The sequence below is a fragment of the Lissotriton vulgaris genome, chromosome 5 (assembly GCF_964263255.1).
Source record: "Lissotriton vulgaris chromosome 5, aLisVul1.2, whole genome shotgun sequence".
Lineage (NCBI taxonomy): Eukaryota > Metazoa > Chordata > Amphibia > Caudata > Salamandridae > Lissotriton > Lissotriton vulgaris.
Window position 1 is genome coordinate 34,306,107 of NC_141693.1, and position 17,429 is coordinate 34,323,535.

General features: G+C 49.8%; 1 protein-coding gene across 2 annotated transcripts in view; it reads left to right on the top strand.

The window, feature by feature from the left end:
* Positions 1-17,429, top strand: part of ABCF1 (ATP binding cassette subfamily F member 1) — a 370,902-nt gene that overhangs the window by 11,267 nt on the left and 342,206 nt on the right. For both annotated transcript variants that reach the window (XM_086920711.1, XM_086920713.1), the window contains exons 2-5: positions 12,954-13,000; positions 13,182-13,262; positions 13,360-13,471; positions 15,371-15,408. In XM_086920711.1, the coding sequence (XP_086776837.1) occupies positions 12,954-13,000; positions 13,182-13,262; positions 13,360-13,471; positions 15,371-15,408 (278 nt within the window). The remainder of the gene's footprint in view (positions 1-12,953; positions 13,001-13,181; positions 13,263-13,359; positions 13,472-15,370; positions 15,409-17,429) is intronic.

Below are 17,429 nucleotides of genomic sequence, written 5' to 3' on the forward strand. Positions count from 1 at the left end.
ATACCACACTGGTTCGGAGACAGCGTAAATCTTTTGACGAGGTTAAGAAAAAGTGATAATGTAGTCATTCTTCTTTGGTGCCCAGAGGAGGTCTGAGACCTGGTAGCAGAACTTATGAAGACGACAAGACCAAAGAACTTCTAAAAAAATGTGCAGAATGCCCTAACAGAACCAGCTATTAGACGCAACTTAAGAGGCGAAGAACGAGGTAAGACAGTAAGTCATCTCACCTGCAGTAGAAAATGTGACTAAGGGAGAAACTGCGAAATGTGTCTGGATCTGTGACTGTGGATCGTAGCGCAACCATGACCTGAGGGAGGCCCCTGCTGATGGCTCTCCTGACACAGGCTAAGGGTGCAGGTGAAGTTGTAACTAAGGATTATTAACTTCCAGTGTGACCTAAGATGAATTTCATTGGGTGCAAGGAGGTAGCAACAAGCTCTGTGGGTGATTTATGCCTGGAGAAGGGAACCAACACCGGACAACATGACCACCCTCAAGCTTGCTACCCGGAAACACCACCAACTGATCCGCACCACCAAGAAAACTGCATTCAAGGACCGGCTGGACAACAATGCACACAATTGCAAGGAACTCTTCAACATCGTGAAAGAGCTCTCCAACCCCAACGCCGGAAACAACGACATCACCCCATCGCAAGACCTCTGCAACTCCCTCGCCTCCTACTTCCACAACAAGATCGCGGAAATACACAACCGCTTCAGCGCTCAACCGGCGCTCGCCACGACCGAACCACCACCACCACCATCCACGCCTGGACTCTGATCAGCACCGCAGACATCGTCCGCATGATGAACTCCATCCACTCCGGATCCCCAACCGACCCCTGCCCTCACCACGTCTTCAACAAGGCCGACGCTGTCATCGCACCCCACCTACGGGACATCATCAACGCCACCTTCAACACCGCCACCTTCCCTGAGAGCTGGAAGCACGCAGAACTCAGCGCCCTGCTAAAGAAACCCACAGCGGACCCCACCGAACTCAAGAATTACCGCCCCATCTCGCTCCTCCCGTTCCCAGCCAAAGTCATCGAGAAGACCGTCAACAAACAGCTGGCCGCCTTCCTCGAGACAAATGGATCCCTCGACCCCTCAGTCTGGATTCCAAGCCAACCACAGCACCGAGACCGCCCTCATCGCTGCCACCGACGACATCCGAGCCCTGATGGACAACGGAGAAACAGCGGCCCTCATCCTCCTAGACCTCTCCGCGGCATTCTACACTGTCTGCCACCGCACCCTAGTGCAGCGCCTCAGCAACGTCGGAATCCAGGAGAAGGCTCTGGAATGGATCGCCTCCTTCCTCGACGGAAGAACACAGAGAGTCCGCCTACCACCGTACAAGTCAGAGGCCACCAAAGTCATCTGCGGCGTCCCTCAAGGATCGTCACTAAGCCCCACCCTCTTCAACGTCTACATGAGCCCCCTCGCGGCCATCGCACGCCAACACAACCTCAACATCATCTCCTACGCTGACAACACCCAGCTGATCCTCTCCCTGACCAACGACCCCGCCGCCGCCAGAGCCAACCTCCACGAAGGGATGAAAGACGTAGCCGAGTGGATGACGACCAGCCGCCTGAAACTGAACTCGGACAAGACGGAAGTCCTCATCCTGGGATCCTCACCCTCCGCCTGGGACGACTCCTGGTGGCCCCCCGCCCTGGGCAACGCACCCAAACCGACAGACCATGCACGCAACCTGGGCTTCGTCTTGGACTCCTCCCTCACCATGACCAGACAAGTCAACGCCGTCTCCTCGTCATGCTTCAACATCCTGCGCATGATACGGAAGATCTTCCGGTGGATCCCCACCGAGACCAGGAAGACGGTCACCCAGGCCCTCGTCACCAGCCGACTGGACTACGGCAACGCCCTCTACACTGGAACCACTGCCAAGCTCCTGAAGAGACTCCAGCGGATCCAGAACGCCTCAGCCAGACTCATCCTCGACATCCCACGACACAGCCACATCTCCGGACAACTGAGAGACCTGCATTGGCTCCCCGTCAACAAAAGAATCACCTTCCGTCTCCTCACCCACGCACACAAAGCCCTACACGATCAAGGCCCGAGCTACCTCAACAACCGCGTCAACTTCTACGCTCCCAAACGCCATCTCCGATCAGCCAGTCACGCCCTCGCCGCCGTCCCCCGCATCCGAAGAACGACAACAGGAGGAAGGTCCTTCTCCTACCTGGCCGCCAAGACCTGGAACTCCCTCCCTCCCGACCTGCGCCTGACCCAGGACCACCTCTCCTTCAGGAAGAAGCTGAAGACCTGGCTCTTCGAGCAGTAGCAGCACAACCCCCCGCCCCCGCGCCTTGAGACCCTCTGGGTAAGTAGTGCGCTCTATAAATTTCTTGATTGATTGATGCTCTACACGCTCAGTAGGAGGTGACCAGTTCAGTTGAGTGTTTCTTGCGTCTCAGTCAATGCCTGGACTCAGGGGACAGTGAAAGATCACTTGTTCGTTTGGTTGCGGATAGTCGGAAATCTGCACGGAAGAGTGAGGCTGAGGGATTCAGGAGTTTTATCGTTGGTTATGTATGATGACTGCGTTACGTTCAACTTGTTAAACATTTGCATATCTGTGGCAGAGGAAGGGGGGAGAAATGCAAGAGCTAGTTTAGGGGGGAGACCTGGAAATGTAGTTCAGAGTTGACCACAACACACCCTTGTCATGTGCTTGAACATAGGTGAGAAATCCCTGATTAAAATATTAACGATTAACATAAATGACTGGAGGGATAAAATCAGGAAGCTGGGGGGTGAGGGGTAGCACAACAATACCTTGAAAGTGTGGGACCTGACCCTGACTTGACCTTCCTCCAGATATCCTCCCTTGTGGGCTCAAGTTGCCCATTCTGGTGTCCAACCGCTATCTCACTATGCTCGCGAAGGCTTTTTCTGTTGCGTTGCTGTTCTGGTAAGGAAGTCGACCTCCTTTAATGTTTTGTGAGTTATCGGTGATCCCAGATGCAACGCTCATATGGTTGGGAAACTATGCAGATAGATGTGCACCATCTTTAGCTTGCATATGTCCCCAATGCCTCAAAAATACAGTTTAGACAAATTGAGTCCATATTTAGTTTATGAACAGATGTCACAGTTTACAGGAAATTCGTGATACGTATTGGGGGACGCCCCTCTATCGCAGAGGACAGCGATATCTGCATATTCTATATCCTCGCTCTCAGGAGGATCAACCCACTCGCACCACCTACCATTTTATATGAGCATAATCATTATAACAAAGGACGAGTGCGTGTTACTATCATAGTATTTTCACCCTGACGAAACGGCCACTCTTTACGAGAGCCCTATGGCTCACAGACTTCACCCTCGTCCGTGGCAGCGCTCCTGTTTGTCAGACGCGGGCGAGTGGTCTTCTATCCTAGGCCTCATTTTTTTACCCCACTGAGATCTCACATGTAGGCATTAGAATCTGTTGTGCTGCTGGAAGGGTTTGCATGGGAACTGAATATGTGGCAATGAAAGCCAAACTCACACAGTGTATACTCTGGCGGAGCCACACACAGGAAACAAGAGTGCATTATCCTTGAGAGATGAGGGGAGTATGTGGGTGGAAGGTTTTGTAAATGACTCTGAGGCTTCTGTTGACAAGAGAAATCTCGCCAGCCTTTGCAGATGACAATAAAGAACTGCACAGGGCCAGTTGATTAAAAAGTGAGACACCGATGGCGATCTTCTTTGAAGGGTTGAAAATCCCAAGAGTGATGATCTGGAGGGGGGACATTACTTAAAGGAAATTACAGAGGGAGTCACACAGCGTCAAAACGGGACGGTGCCAGAAGCGAGTTTTCAGTGTGCAATTATTTAAAATCTCAGCATCACACGTGGGTCATCACCTACTTCATATGTATAGAGAGGATAGAAAAGAATGATGGCCATCGCCTGATTTAAAACATGCCATAATTGTACATGAAGAGGTCACAACAAAACGTTCCTCCTGTGGATTAATATCGCTTATCAATGTTGAGGGTAAAGTACTGGCGAAGGTATTGACTAAAAGGGTCTTCAAAGTTGTAAACGCCTGATACTTGTAGACCAGTCGGGCTGTGTGCCTCGATGGTTCATTGGGTTAAACATAAGTAGACTCTGTAATTAGCTGCACAAAGTAATAGGTCTTTTGACACTGAAAAGCTGTTTGATTTAATTTTCACAAATTTTCTGCTATGAGTACTTGAATGCATTTGGTTTGGTGCTGAATTCTTGCCATGGCTCTATACAGAGCCCACAGCAGTGGACGGAGTCAATCCGTGTTATCCCTGCTGTTCGAGTCGGGAGGGGCGTTCGCCCTGGTTGTTGGGCCGTTGGGACGCTGGGCTAGTACCTCCTATTCGAGTCGGGGAGCGGCGTTCACCCTGGTTATTGGAGCGCTGGGCTAGTACCTCTTATTCGAGGCGGGAGCAGCGTTAGCCCTGGTTGTGGGCCGTTGGCGCGCTGGGTTATTACCTGCTGTTCGAGTCGGGAGCAACATTAGCCCTGGTTGTTGGGCCGTTGGAACGCTGGGCTAGTATCTCCTATACGAGTCGGGGAGCGGCGTTCACCCTGGTTGTTGGGCCGTTGGAACGCTGGGCTAGTACCTCCTATACGAGTCGGGGAGCGGCGTTCACCCTGGTTGTGGGCAGTTGGCGCGCTGGATTATTACCTGCTGTTCGAGTCGGGAGGGGCGTTCGCCCTGGTTGTTGGGCCGTTGGAACGCTGGGCTAGTACCTCCTATTCGAGTCAGGAGCAGCGTTAGCCCTGGTTGTTGGGCCGTTGGAACGCTGGGCTAGTACCTCCTATTCGAGTCGGGAGCAGCGTTAGCCCTGGTTGTTGGGCCGTTGGAACGCTGGGCTAGTACCTCCTATTCGAGTCGGGAGCAGCGTTTGCCCTGGTTGTTGGGCCGCTGGAACGCTGGGCTAGTACCTCCTATACGAGTCGGGGAGCGGCGTTCACCCTGGTTGTGGGCCGTTGGCGTGCTGGGCTAGTACTGCAGCAAGAGGGACTAGATTTGAGCTTGAAGGAGTAGTAGATAAAACGTCACTATGCTGAGGACGTCCTCTATTTGGTAAACCCTGTACATGGCTTCCTACACTGTTCATGGAATACAGAGAAGTCTTAGCTTCGTGTAACCTTTCGATAATTGTGCAGTCCACAAATAACCTTCAATAAGAAATCAGTACTCTGGAGATGGGATTCAGGTCCAAGTCCATTATGCTGGCAATAAACACCTGTATTGGTGCAGCTGCATGGGTGGGACATCAGACTAACCGGGATCGTGTATCGAAGAAGCTTGGTCTGCGACCACAGCTTAAATGTAGCCTCTCTGGAAGACGTGAAGCAAAGGTAAAAACTGCTGCTTCACCTGATGAGGTGGGGGCAGCCATCTTCAGCATAAATCTCCTTGTCCATATACGTTCTGTAAACAACCTGTATGTTGTGCCCGAGGCCTTCTTTAAAAAGTTAAACTGGAAGCTGAGATCCCTGATATGGATTGGTGAATCTCCGCTTATTGTTGTGGCCTCGTTTTCTATGACTGACTTTAATGGAGAAATAGGGCTTCAAACATTTAACAAGGTCACTGGGACTGTCCACTCTCCTGGTGCTGAATCACCGCACTACTCTACTCAATCTTGAAGACCCTTCAACTCCGTTACAGAAATCCGCCATCACTGCCTACCGATACTGGAGCAGTGGGCACTTGGAAGCATAAAATCACGAAGGTGCCTCTGATCGGCAGACAGTTGTTGAAGGAAGCTGCAACTCTAAACGGTGTTATGGCCCGCCCCTTGGGGTTACACATCTGCACTTCAAAGGCGGCTTCTCCTTTGAAGCCTACCTTTTGGGGCTAACACACAAGTGGCTTCCCCCAGGAGGGAGGTGACACCTCTCTGGCCTGCAATCCCTCATTGGTCTCTTTCCCAAGAGTCATTGGCTCTTCTCTCCAGGAGGACAGAAGGCTGTCTCATGGAACAGGCTTCATGTGTATCCGATAAGGCACAGAAGTTTTAAAGGCAACAAAGTGGCAGCTTTGCTGAGGCTGCACACAGCAACAAGCCGCTCCTTCAGCGTCCTTGGTCCCAAACTATGGAACGATCTCCCCCTCAGCATTCGTTCCTTAGATTGCCTCTCAGCCTTCCGTAAAGCTATCAAGACCTACCTCTTCCCTGCTCTCTAGGCCCCCCTTCCCCCTCTCCCCCTTCTTTTTCTGTCTTGCTGGTGCGTGCTTGTCTCATAGCGCCGGGACGCCCCATTGCTGGGGTAGCTGTTGCGCTTCACCAAACCTAGAAATAGAAATAGAAAAATTTTGACTTGAGATAAAAGTTGGGCTTAATGTAACGAGTTGTTTGATACCTTGGAGTGCCCACATTGGTCTCACCGTTCAGGAGTTAGCACAGCTGAGGACTTAAGCAAACTGCAGAGGCAGAAAAGTACAGTTCCTTCTGAAATTCCCACCAAGTCCCTTAGAAATCTCTAGTGAATGACTTGGGCATAAATACCGTCTGTACTTACAATCTTGTTCTCAGTTTGGCCTCATTTGTTCAGGCGGTGCATCTCTGCCACTAAAATAAGTGGTTAAAGTGATATTGTAACAAAAGCTTCTAAAGTGGACAACAGTGGAGTTGTTGATGGTCTCCTGATGTTGAATGCAGCGAAGCTTTCTTAAGTGTGTAGGGTGGATTGCAGATCAGAGTGAGCATACTTGGAGGCTGCTTTCTATGTGTTTATCTAGTCCCATCATTCCACGTTCACTGCCTTTGTCCTTGTTTTTTGGCATTAACCTGATGGTATTTTGCCACTTTTTCTGCCTAAGTCCTGCCTGCGACATGTTGCCTTTATCCTGGTTGCATGTCACTGCCTTTGCTGCATTTTGCCCTGATCGCATCCCACTGCCTTTGCTGCTTTTTTGTCCTTGTCCTATCCCACGGCCTTTGCTGCCTTTTGTCCTCTTCGCATCCCACCACCTTTGATGCCTTTTGTCCTGGTGGCTTCCCAACTTCCTTTGAAGCCTTGTTTCCTGGTCGCATCCCACCGCCTTTGCTGCCTTGTCCTGGTCGCATGCCACCGCCTTTGCAGCCTTTTGTCCTGGTCGCATGCCACCACCTTTGCTGCCTTGTTTCCTGGTCGCATCCCACCGCCTTTGCTGCCTTGTTTCCTGGTCGCATCCCACCGCCTTTGCTGCCTTGTTTCCTGGTCGCATCCCACCGCCTTTGCTGCCTTGTCCTGGTCGCATGCCACCGCCTTTGCAGCCTTTTGTCCTGGTCGCATGCCACCACCTTTGCGGCCTTTTGTCCTGGTCGCATGCCACCGCCTTTGCTGCCTTTTGTCCTGGTCGCATCCCACCGCCTTTGCTGTCTTTGTCTGAGTCGCCTGTCATTGCGTTTGCTTCCTTGTCCTGACTGTAGTCTGTCTCAGTCGTGTTCTGGTTGCATCTCAGAATGGTGTTTTGTGTGCTCGGTCTCAATTTTGCACTTCTTAAGGGCTTATCTCACCTCTGGCCCGGCCCGGCCCGTCCCTTATATGGTCTTACCTTGTTGATTCTGGCCATTTTCGGGGCCAGATTTCTGTCCAGAAGTGATCCATCATTGTTCATGCCCACGCCTTCTCGAAGTCTGCACCTGCCCTGTTCCTTCCCGCACCTTCTTGAGGTCTACTCCTGCCCTCTTCCTACATGCACCATCTCAAGGTCTACTCCTACCGTTTCCAGCATGCACTGGCTTAAGGTCTGCTACTGCCCTGTTCCTACCTTTACCGTTTCGAGTTCTGCTCCTGCCCTTTTCCTATATGTACCATCTCAAGGTCTCTGCTCTTACCCTGTTCCCACCCCCACCTTCTTTAGGTCGGCTCCTGCCCTGTTCCCACCCGCACCTTCTCAAGGTCTGCTCCTGCCCTGTCCCTGCATGCACCTTCTTGAGGTCTGCTCTTGACTTGTTCTTACCCGCACGTGTGCTCCTGCCCTGTGTGCACCTTCTCGAGGTCTGCTCCTGCCCTGTGTGCACCTTCTCGAGGTCTGCTCCTGCCCTGTGTGCACCTTCTCGAGGTCTGCTCCTGCCCTGTGTGCACCTTCTCGAGGTCTGCTCCTGCCCTGTGTGCACCTTCTCGAGGTCTGCTCCTGCCCTGTGTGCACCTTCTCGAGGTCTGCTCCTGCCCTGTGTGCACCTTCTCGGGGTCTGCTCCTGCCCTGTGTGCACCTTCTCGAGGTCTGCTCCTGCCCTGTGTGCACCTTCTCGAGGTCTGCTCCTGCCCTGTGTGCACCTTCTCGAGGTCTGCTCCTGCCCTGTGTCCACCTTCTCGAGGTCTGCTCCTGCCCTGTTCTTACCCAGACCTTGTCGAGATCTGCTCCTAGCCTCTACTTAACTGCACATCCTTGAGGTCTGCTCCTGTCCTGTTCTTGCCTGCACCTTCCCACGGTATGCTTCAGCCCTGTTTTTACGCGCACCTTATCAAGGACTGCCCCTGGTCTGTCCTGTTTTTACGCGCACCTTATCAAGGACTGCTCCTGGTCTGTCCTACCTGCACCTTTTCGAGGTCTGCTCCTGCCCTGTTTTTACTCGCACCTTCTCGAGGTTTAAACCTGCCCTGTTCGCACCGTGTTGAGGTCTTCACCTGCACTGTTTTACCCGCACCTTTTCAAGGATTGATCTTGGCCTATTTTTATCCACACCTTCTCGAGGTCTGCTACTGGCCTCTTTTTAGCCTCACCTTTTTGAGGTCTCTTTCCCTGTTCCTACATGCAACTTCTCGAGGTCTGCACCTGCCTGCCCTGTCTGCACCGCGCTGAGGTGTGCTTCGGCCCTGTCTTTACCTGCGCCTTCTCGGTCTGCTCCTGCTGTGTTCCTGCCCGCACCTTCTTGAGGTCTGCTTCTAACCTGTTCTTAACTGCACCATCTCATGGTCTGCTCCTCCCCTGTTTCTACCTGCCCCTTGTCGAGGTCTGCTCCTGCTCTATCCTACATGCACCTTCTCGATGTATGCTCTTGGCTTGTTTTTGCCCACACCTTCTTGAGGTCTGTTCCTGCCCTGTTCTACATGGATCTTCTCAAGGTCTGCACTTGGCCTGTGTTTACCCGCACCTCAAGGTCTGCTCATGTCCTGTTCTGCATGCACCTTCTCAAGGTTTCCTCCTGCGCAGTTTCTTACGGCACCTTGTTGAGGTCTGCTCCTGCCCTGTTCTACATGGATCTTCTCAAGGTCTGCACCTGGCCTGTGTTTACCCGCACCTCAAGGTCTGCTCATGCCCTGTTCTTGTATGCACCATCTCGAGGTCGGCTTCTGCCCTCTTCTGCATGCACCTTCTCGAGGTTTGCTCCTGTACTGATGCTTCCTGCACCTTGTTGAGGTCTGGTCCTGGCCGGTGTTTACCCGCACGTTCTTAAGGTCTGCTCCTGCCCTGTTCTTACATGCACTGTCTCCATGACTGCTCGTGCCCTGTTCTTACTCAGACCTTCTTAAGGTCTGCTCCTGCCATGTTCTTACATGCACTGTCTCCATGTCTGCTCCTGCCCTGTTCTTACATGCACTGTCTCCATGACTGCTCCTGCCCTGTTCTTACATGCACTGTCTCCATGTCTGCTCCTGCCCTGTTCTTACATGCACTGTCTCCATGTCTGCTCCTGCCCTGTTCTTACATGCACTGTCTCCATGACTGCTCCTGCCCTGTTCTTACTCAGACCTTCTTAAGGTCTGCTCCTGCCCTGTTCTTACATGCACTGTCTCCATGTCTGCTCCTGCCATGTTCTTACATGCACTGTCTTCATGTCTGCTCCTGCCCTGTTCTTACATGCACTGTCTCCATGACTGCTCCTGCCCTGTTCTTACATGCACTGTCTCCATGTCTGCTCCTGCCCTGTTCTTACTCAGACCTTCTTAAGGTCTGCTCCTGCCCTGTTCTTACATGCACTGTCTCCATGACTGCTCCTGCCCTGTTCTTACATGCACTGTCTCCATGTCTGCTCCTGCCCTGTTCTTACTCAGACCTTCTTAAGGTCTGCTCCTGCCCTGTTCTTACATGCACTGTCTCCATGACTGCTCCTGCCCTGTTCTTACATGCACTGTCTCCATGTCTGCTCCTGCCCTGTTCTTACTCAGACCTTCTTAAGGTCTGCTCCTGCCCTGTTCTTACATGCACTGTCTCCATGTCTGCTCCTGCCCTGTTCTTACTCAGACCTTCTTAAGGTCTGCTCCTGCCCTGTTCTTACATGCACTGTCTCCATGTCTGCTCCTGCCATGTTCTTACATGCACTGTCTTCATGTCTGCTCCTGCCCTGTTCTTACATGCACTGTCTCCATGTCTGCTCCTGCCATGTTCTTACATGCACTGTCTTCATGTCTGCTCCTGCCCTGTTCTTACATGCACTGTCTCCATGTCTGCTCCTGCCCTGTTCTTACATGCACTGTCTCCATGACTGCTCCTGCCCTGTTCTTACTCAGACCTTCTTAAGGTCTGCTCCTGCCCTGTTCTTACATGCACTGTCTCCATGTCTGCTCCTGCCCTGTTCTTACATGCACTGTCTCCATGTCTGCTCCTGCCCTGTTCTTACATGCACTGTCTCCATGTCTGCTCCTGCCCTGTTCTTACATGCACTGTCTCCATGTCTGCTCCTGCCCTGTTCTTACATGCACTGTCTCCATGTCTGCTCCTGCCCTGTTCTTACATGCACTGTCTCCATGTCTGCTCCTGCCATGTTCTTACATGCACTGTCTTCATGTCTGCTCCTGCTCTGTTCTTACTCAGACCTTCTTAAGGTCTGCTCCTGCCCTGTTCTTACATGCACTGTCTCCATGTCTGCTCCTGCCATGTTCTTACATGCACTGTCTCCATGTCTGCTCCTGCCATGTTCTTACATGCACTGTCTTCTTGTCTGCTCCTGCCCTGTTCTTACTCAGACCTTCTTAAGGTCTGCTCCTGCCCTGTTCTTACATGCACTGCCTTCATGTCTGCTCCTGCCCTGTTCTTACATGCACTGTCTCCATGTCTGCTCCTGCCCTGTTCTTACATGCACTGTCTCCATGTCTGCTCCTGCCCTGTTCGTACTCAGACCTTCTTAAGGTCTGCTCCTGCCCTGTTCTTACATGCACTGTCTCCATGTCTGCTCCTGCCCTGTTCTTACATGCACTGTCTCCATGTCTGCTCCTGCCCTGTTCTTACATGCACTGTCTCCATGTCTGCTCCTGCCCTGTTCTTACTCAGACCTTCTTGTGGTCTGCTCCTGCCCTGTTCTTACATGCACTGTCTCCATGACTGCTCCTGCCCTGTTCTTACATGCACTGTCTCCATGTCTGCTCCTGCCCTGTTCTTACTCAGACCTTCTTAAGGTCTGCTCCTGCCCTGTTCTTACATGCACTGTCTCCATGTCTGCTCCTGCCCTGTTCTTACATGCACTGTCTCCATGTCTGCTCCTGCCCTGTTCTTACATGCACTGTCTCCATGTCTGCTCCTGCCATGTTCTTACATGCACTGTCTCCATGTCTGCTCCTGCCCTGTTCTTACATGCACTGTCTCCATGTCTGCTCCTGCCCTGTTCTTACATGCACTGTCTCCATGTCTGCTCCTGCCCTGTTCTTACATGCACTGTCTCCATGTCTGCTCCTGCCATGTTCTTACATGCACTGTCTCCATGTCTGCTCCTGCCCTGTTCTTACATGCACTGTCTCCATGTCTGCTCCTGCCCTGTTCTTACATGCACTGTCTCCATGTCTGCTCCTGCCCTGTTCTTACATGCACTGTCTCCATGTCTGCTCCTGCCCTGTTCTTACATGCACTGTCTCCATGTCTGCTCCTGCCATGTTCTTACATGCACTGTCTCCATGTCTGCTCCTGCCCTGTTCTTACATGCACTGTCTCCATGTCTGCTCCTGCCCTGTTCTTACATGCACTGTCTCCATGTCTGCTCCTGCCCTGTTCTTACATGCACTGTCTTCATGTCTGCTCCTGCCCTGTTCTTACTCAGACCTTCTTGAGGTGTGCTCATGCCCCGTTTCTTCCTGCACAGTGTTGAGATCTTTCCCAGCGCTTTTCCTTCCCACACCATGTCGAAGTCTGTTCCTGCATTTTCCAACCCTTCTCCAGGTCCTCTGGGGCCCTATTTGTTTCTCCTCGGCCATGTTTAATTTCCTGACTGGATCCAGTTCCTGCCTAATTTCTGTCCCCAATTGTTATTGTTTTTGATCATTCCTCATTATACGTTATGCCTTATGTCGAGGTCTGATCTTGCTTCATTCTTACATTCCTAACCACCCTCTCCACCCCCCTAAGCTTTGTTCTGCTTCTTCTCCCATTGTCACATCCCATACTGCTTAGTTCTCTTGTAGAACCTAGGAATGAGCAACTATTCTACATAAATGATGGAATTTTATTTTTGTCGAAGAGGACACGTTTTTTGGCGCTGTGTTGATGGGGCAGCTTTCTCCCACCCTGGAATGCTGTGAGGTAGGATAATAAAGCAAAGCAGGATGTTAGAGCGGGTTTGCAGTTTTCTCATTCTATACTGTTCAGTGCAGGGATGGTTCGGTGGGGGGAGGTGGCTGGTCTTTGTTCTGCTGTTTGCTGAATCAGCAGGGCTACAGCCAGCTCTGAATGCGTTGATGGTGCCTTCGGAAGGGAAGGGGACCTGGGCCTGCTGTCATGCAATGAGGGTCGGGCACATGTGTCTTCATAAGTTGTTAGTGCTAAGTGGAGAAAATAGCCCTTTATTGAAAGAAACCCGTGGTCTTCTGCAGGTTAATATTGCTCCTGTTGCAGAGAGAATATGTGCTGCCTGGAGTTTTTGCATATGACGTGGTGGTCTAGGTAAATATTTCCTTCGCCTCAGATTTGTTTGAAATTAGCCTGACTAACAACATAGTTTGAGTATATCAAGTTATTACTGTGCGACTAGTGTAGTTTTTAGTATGACCTTATTCGATTCTTTCGTTTTGCAGAAAAGGTGATTAAGAAAGGGAAGAAGGACAAAAAGCTGAAGAAATCGGTAAGCCCTCAGACGTTACTGTGTGTCCTTGCATGCAAAGGGGAGTTGTTGGCCACTGGTGGTTCATGGGTAGGAGCAGTAAGCAGCAAGAAGTGAATGTGTGCCTCAGTGTTTTTCCTGGTTGACTTATGACAGAATGTTGTGTCTGTGGTCTATGACTATTGTTTCCCCCCCCCGACAGTTTTTTGAAGAGTTGGCCGCTGATGATAAGCAAGTCATAGTGGAGGAGACGGCTGCGAAAGAGAAGGAGCAGCAGGTGCAGGTAAGTTGGGCCTGGCTTTGGCCTCAGCCATGTCTCTTTTGACTACCTCTTGGGTGGCCTTCTGTCAAAGACTCTGTTATGGTTTTCTCCCCAACAGCAGAAAAAGAAGCGCGACAAACGGAAAGGCAAGAAGAAAGACGAGGATGAGGAGGAGCAGCTGGTGGTGGATCGGATGAAAAAGCTTTCAGTCCAGGCCAGCGATGAAGAAGGTGAGTGTTCAAAAGTGTCTATTATTGATCAATGTGTGCACTCAGAAGGGATTGATGATTCCATGGGAGTTACTGATCTACCTGAGCTTTGCACGCCTTAGGCTGGTGCAGATAGATTGCTTCTGCATTTTAAAATAAAATGCAAACTTCTTATTGGCATTAGGACTGAAAATTAAATATCTTAAGTCCTATATTATGACAGTTGGCTCGACAAAGAATAAGAAATCAAAAGCACACTGTGTCAAGGATCATTGTTTAGGAAAAGTGGACAGGTTTTGTTACCTTGGTATTCTGTTGGACACCAACTGATTTGGGGACCACTGATTGAAGCACATATACAATCCCTTAATAGGGTCACTAATGGGATACATTCCTTTAGTAGAAGTTTAGGACACAGTCATATTAAATCTGTTATACATCTTTAGAATGTGAAATCTGGTGTGGAAATCTTGGGATATAAACCTTGCCGTTTAATTCAAGTTGCTGAAAACTAAATTTTTAGAACGCTAATAAGAATTCCCCAGCGTGTTCCAGAGGATATAGTTTATGAAGAAATGGGAGCAGATTTTATAGCTGATTCTGTTCGACTCCCCCTAATACTTCTTTGGCTCTCCTCTCCTATATGGCTTAAGAGTGAACATGGATTTAACAGAAGGATTGTGATTGTTTGCATGAATTTGGAATGAAGTCCTCACATTTCATGGTTAAGTTACGTTAAAACAACTTGGGGTTGTTGTGTAAACCTCAGTTGTTCAGTACCCAGAACTGATTAGTAAATCAGACATAGGTTGGGCGAAAGAGGCTTTTAGAATAACTACTCTGGAAGCTAGGCTACTAGTATCTTAATCCAAAGATAGTTATTAGTACCTTATGATGGTGAAATCCATTAACATGACATGGCCGCTCCTCTTAAAAGACTAACTTATGTTTAAATCTGTTTCCACGTCTGTTTATGGGGTGGCATAAGCCCTTAAACTGTCTGTTTTGCTCAAGTTACATGATTTCTGCACTAGACGCTTGGCATATTGTTTTTATTCACCCCAGCTGGTCCGCCTTACGATGAAAGTACATTCGCCTCCTTTTTGCTCCTCTGGATTTTTATCAAGGGAGGCTGCTTTAACTTTACTGGCAACGTCTCGATTCACCAATACCCTGTTGCTTTGTAGCTCTGATTTTGGCAGGGATGGATTTTGCTAACCAACGAAATTAAATGTGACCGTGAGCTGTCTTATAAATGTACTGTTCATGTACACTGGTTAAACTGTGATTAGATCGATGGTTTGAGGCGGCCCTATTATTCCTCCTTACTTGGCGGACCCTTATATGGAGATTTTTGTTCGGTTTTATTAAGATGAGCCCTGGCGCCCTTCTATATAGTATTTGTTCAAATGTCTTTTGCTGTATTTGGCTTTTTTGTAATGCATTTTTATCTTATCAAAGGTTGCACTTTAAACAGTTGCTGTATTTTAATTTAGATATGTCTGAGAGTGTAATTTTGACACTAGACCAATTGTGGATGTTTTATTTTTGATGTGCCTTTATAGCCATTGAGGCTGAATAAAGAATTTATTGATTGATTAAACATGTACATAATTGTAAATTAATCATTCGTGGAGGTTGTCCCAAACCTTTTGGGACTTGAATTGTCAGATTATAATTGTGTTGGGCACTAGAAAAGACAAAAGAAGAAAGAATAGAAACGCAAGTCTGAGAGTAGCAATGGATGCAGAGGGGAGAATGTTTGCCACGCCTTGTTGGGTTGGGTGGGGGGGGGGGGGGGGCTGCGACAGAGGTAATGACCGTGCCTCAATGAGTGGTTGGAAATTGCAGTGTGTTTGGCTCAATAATTGGTCTGTTTGTTATCCATCCTCACTTCTTTCTCCCTTTGTGTATTTTCAGATGCGGCTCCACTTCCTAAAGCTGGAAAGAAAAAGAAGGTACAGGTGTTGTCAGTGGTGGGCAATCTTACTCCATGCATACAAGTGCGGTCTTTGGTGGGAATTCTCCACGCAGCACTTGTGGGTCTAGAGATGTTGCAGGTTTCTGTATGTGCCTCCCTAAAAGTACCATTCATGTAAACACACAGTTACCCACCACCTGTAGACTCACAGGCTGGGAGGGCAGAAGGAGGGTCAGTTTGCTTGCACAATAGCAAAAGCAATGGAAAGTGGGGGCATTCATGCTTAATAGGTCAGGACACAGTTGGAGTGTGATGCAATACAATCCTATCTGGATGATTGAAAACGCCCATTTTCCCACCCTGCTGCGTATATAATAGGAGAGACGTTGCCCGCATGGGATGCTGGGCTCACCTACATTTACGTAGCGTGGTTTATCACCAAGTGTGGTCCCAACCATGGATTGCATCCATAGAGAGCTTCACAAATACATTGGAGCAATGTGAATGGTCTAAGTGTATCGACACTTAATGGGGTCGATTAGGATTAAAACTGTGTAGTGGTTGAAGGGGGTTTTATTTGAGATGCTCCCCGTCCCAAGATTAAAAGCTGTAGTTCTACCTGAAAAGGGCGACTATGGTCCATTGTGGTCAAAAGACTAACCATGTTTCTGCTCTTCCACAAAAGTATTCAAAAAGGGGGTGGTGATGGACAGAGTATCTGAATTAAGCAAGACACTCCTACCCAGTCCAAAGATCAGGGCTTGATCCATCACCGTTTTTTAGCTCACTGCACCATCCCAGTTCAGAACCTGGCTACATGCAAATTAGTCTGACCCTGGCCCAGTGCATCATGGGAACAGGGCAGACCAAACTACCAAGCCAATTCTTTTACTGGAAAGGAAACAAGCTTCCGGGGACCGGTTTCTGGCATTACAGCCGTCTTCGGCCCGGCTTGCTTGAATCCTGATGGTGAGCAAGGGACTCATGTCTGAGCATACCCTTCCACACTCGTAGTGGCCAAAACGATTCAAAAAGGGGGTGGGGATGGACAGAGTATCTGAATTAAGCAGAACACTCCTACCCAGTCAACAGATCAGGGCTTGATCCATCACCGTTTTTTAGCTCACTTCACCATCCCAGTTCAGAACCTGGCTACATGCAAATTAGTCTGACCCTGGCCCAGTGCATCATGGGAACAGGGCAGACCAACCTACCAAGCCAATTCTTTTAATGGAAAGGAAACAAGCTTCCGGGGACCGGTTTCTGGCATTACAGCCGTCTTCGGCCCGGCTTGCTTGAATCCTGATGGTGAGCAAGGGACTCATGTCTGAGCATACCTTTCCACACTCGTAGTTGCCAAAACGATTCAAAAAGGGGGTTGTGATGGACAGAGTATCTGAATTAAGCAAGACACTCCTACCCAGTCCAAAGATCAGGGCTTGATCCATCACCGTTTTTTAGCTCACTGCACCATCCCAGTTCAGAACCTGGCTACATGCAAATTAGTCTGACCCTGGCCCAGTGCATCATGGGAACAGGGCAGACCAAACTACCAAGCCAATTCTTTTACTGGAAAGGAAACAAGCTTCCGGGGACCGGTTTCTGGCATTACAGCCGTCTTCGGCCCGGCTTGCTTGAATCCTGATGGTGAGCAAGGGACTCATGTCTGAGCATACCTTTCCACACTCTTAGTGGCCAAAACGATTCAAAAAGGGGGTTGTGATGGACAGAGTATCTGAATTAAGCAGACCACTCCTACCCAGTCAACAGATCAGGGCTTGATCCATCACAGTTTTTTAGCTCACTGCACCATCCCAGTTCAGAACCTGGCTACATGCAAATTAGTCTGACCCTGGCCCAGTGCATCATGGGAACAGGGCAGACCAAACTACCAAGCCAATTCTTTTACTTGAAAGGAAACAAGCTACCGGGGACCGGTTTCTGGCATTACAGCCGTCTTCGGCCCGGCTTGCTTGAATCCTGATGGTGCAGTGAGCAAGGGACTCATGTCTGAGCATACCCTTCCACACTCGTAGTGGCCAAAACGATTCAAAAAGG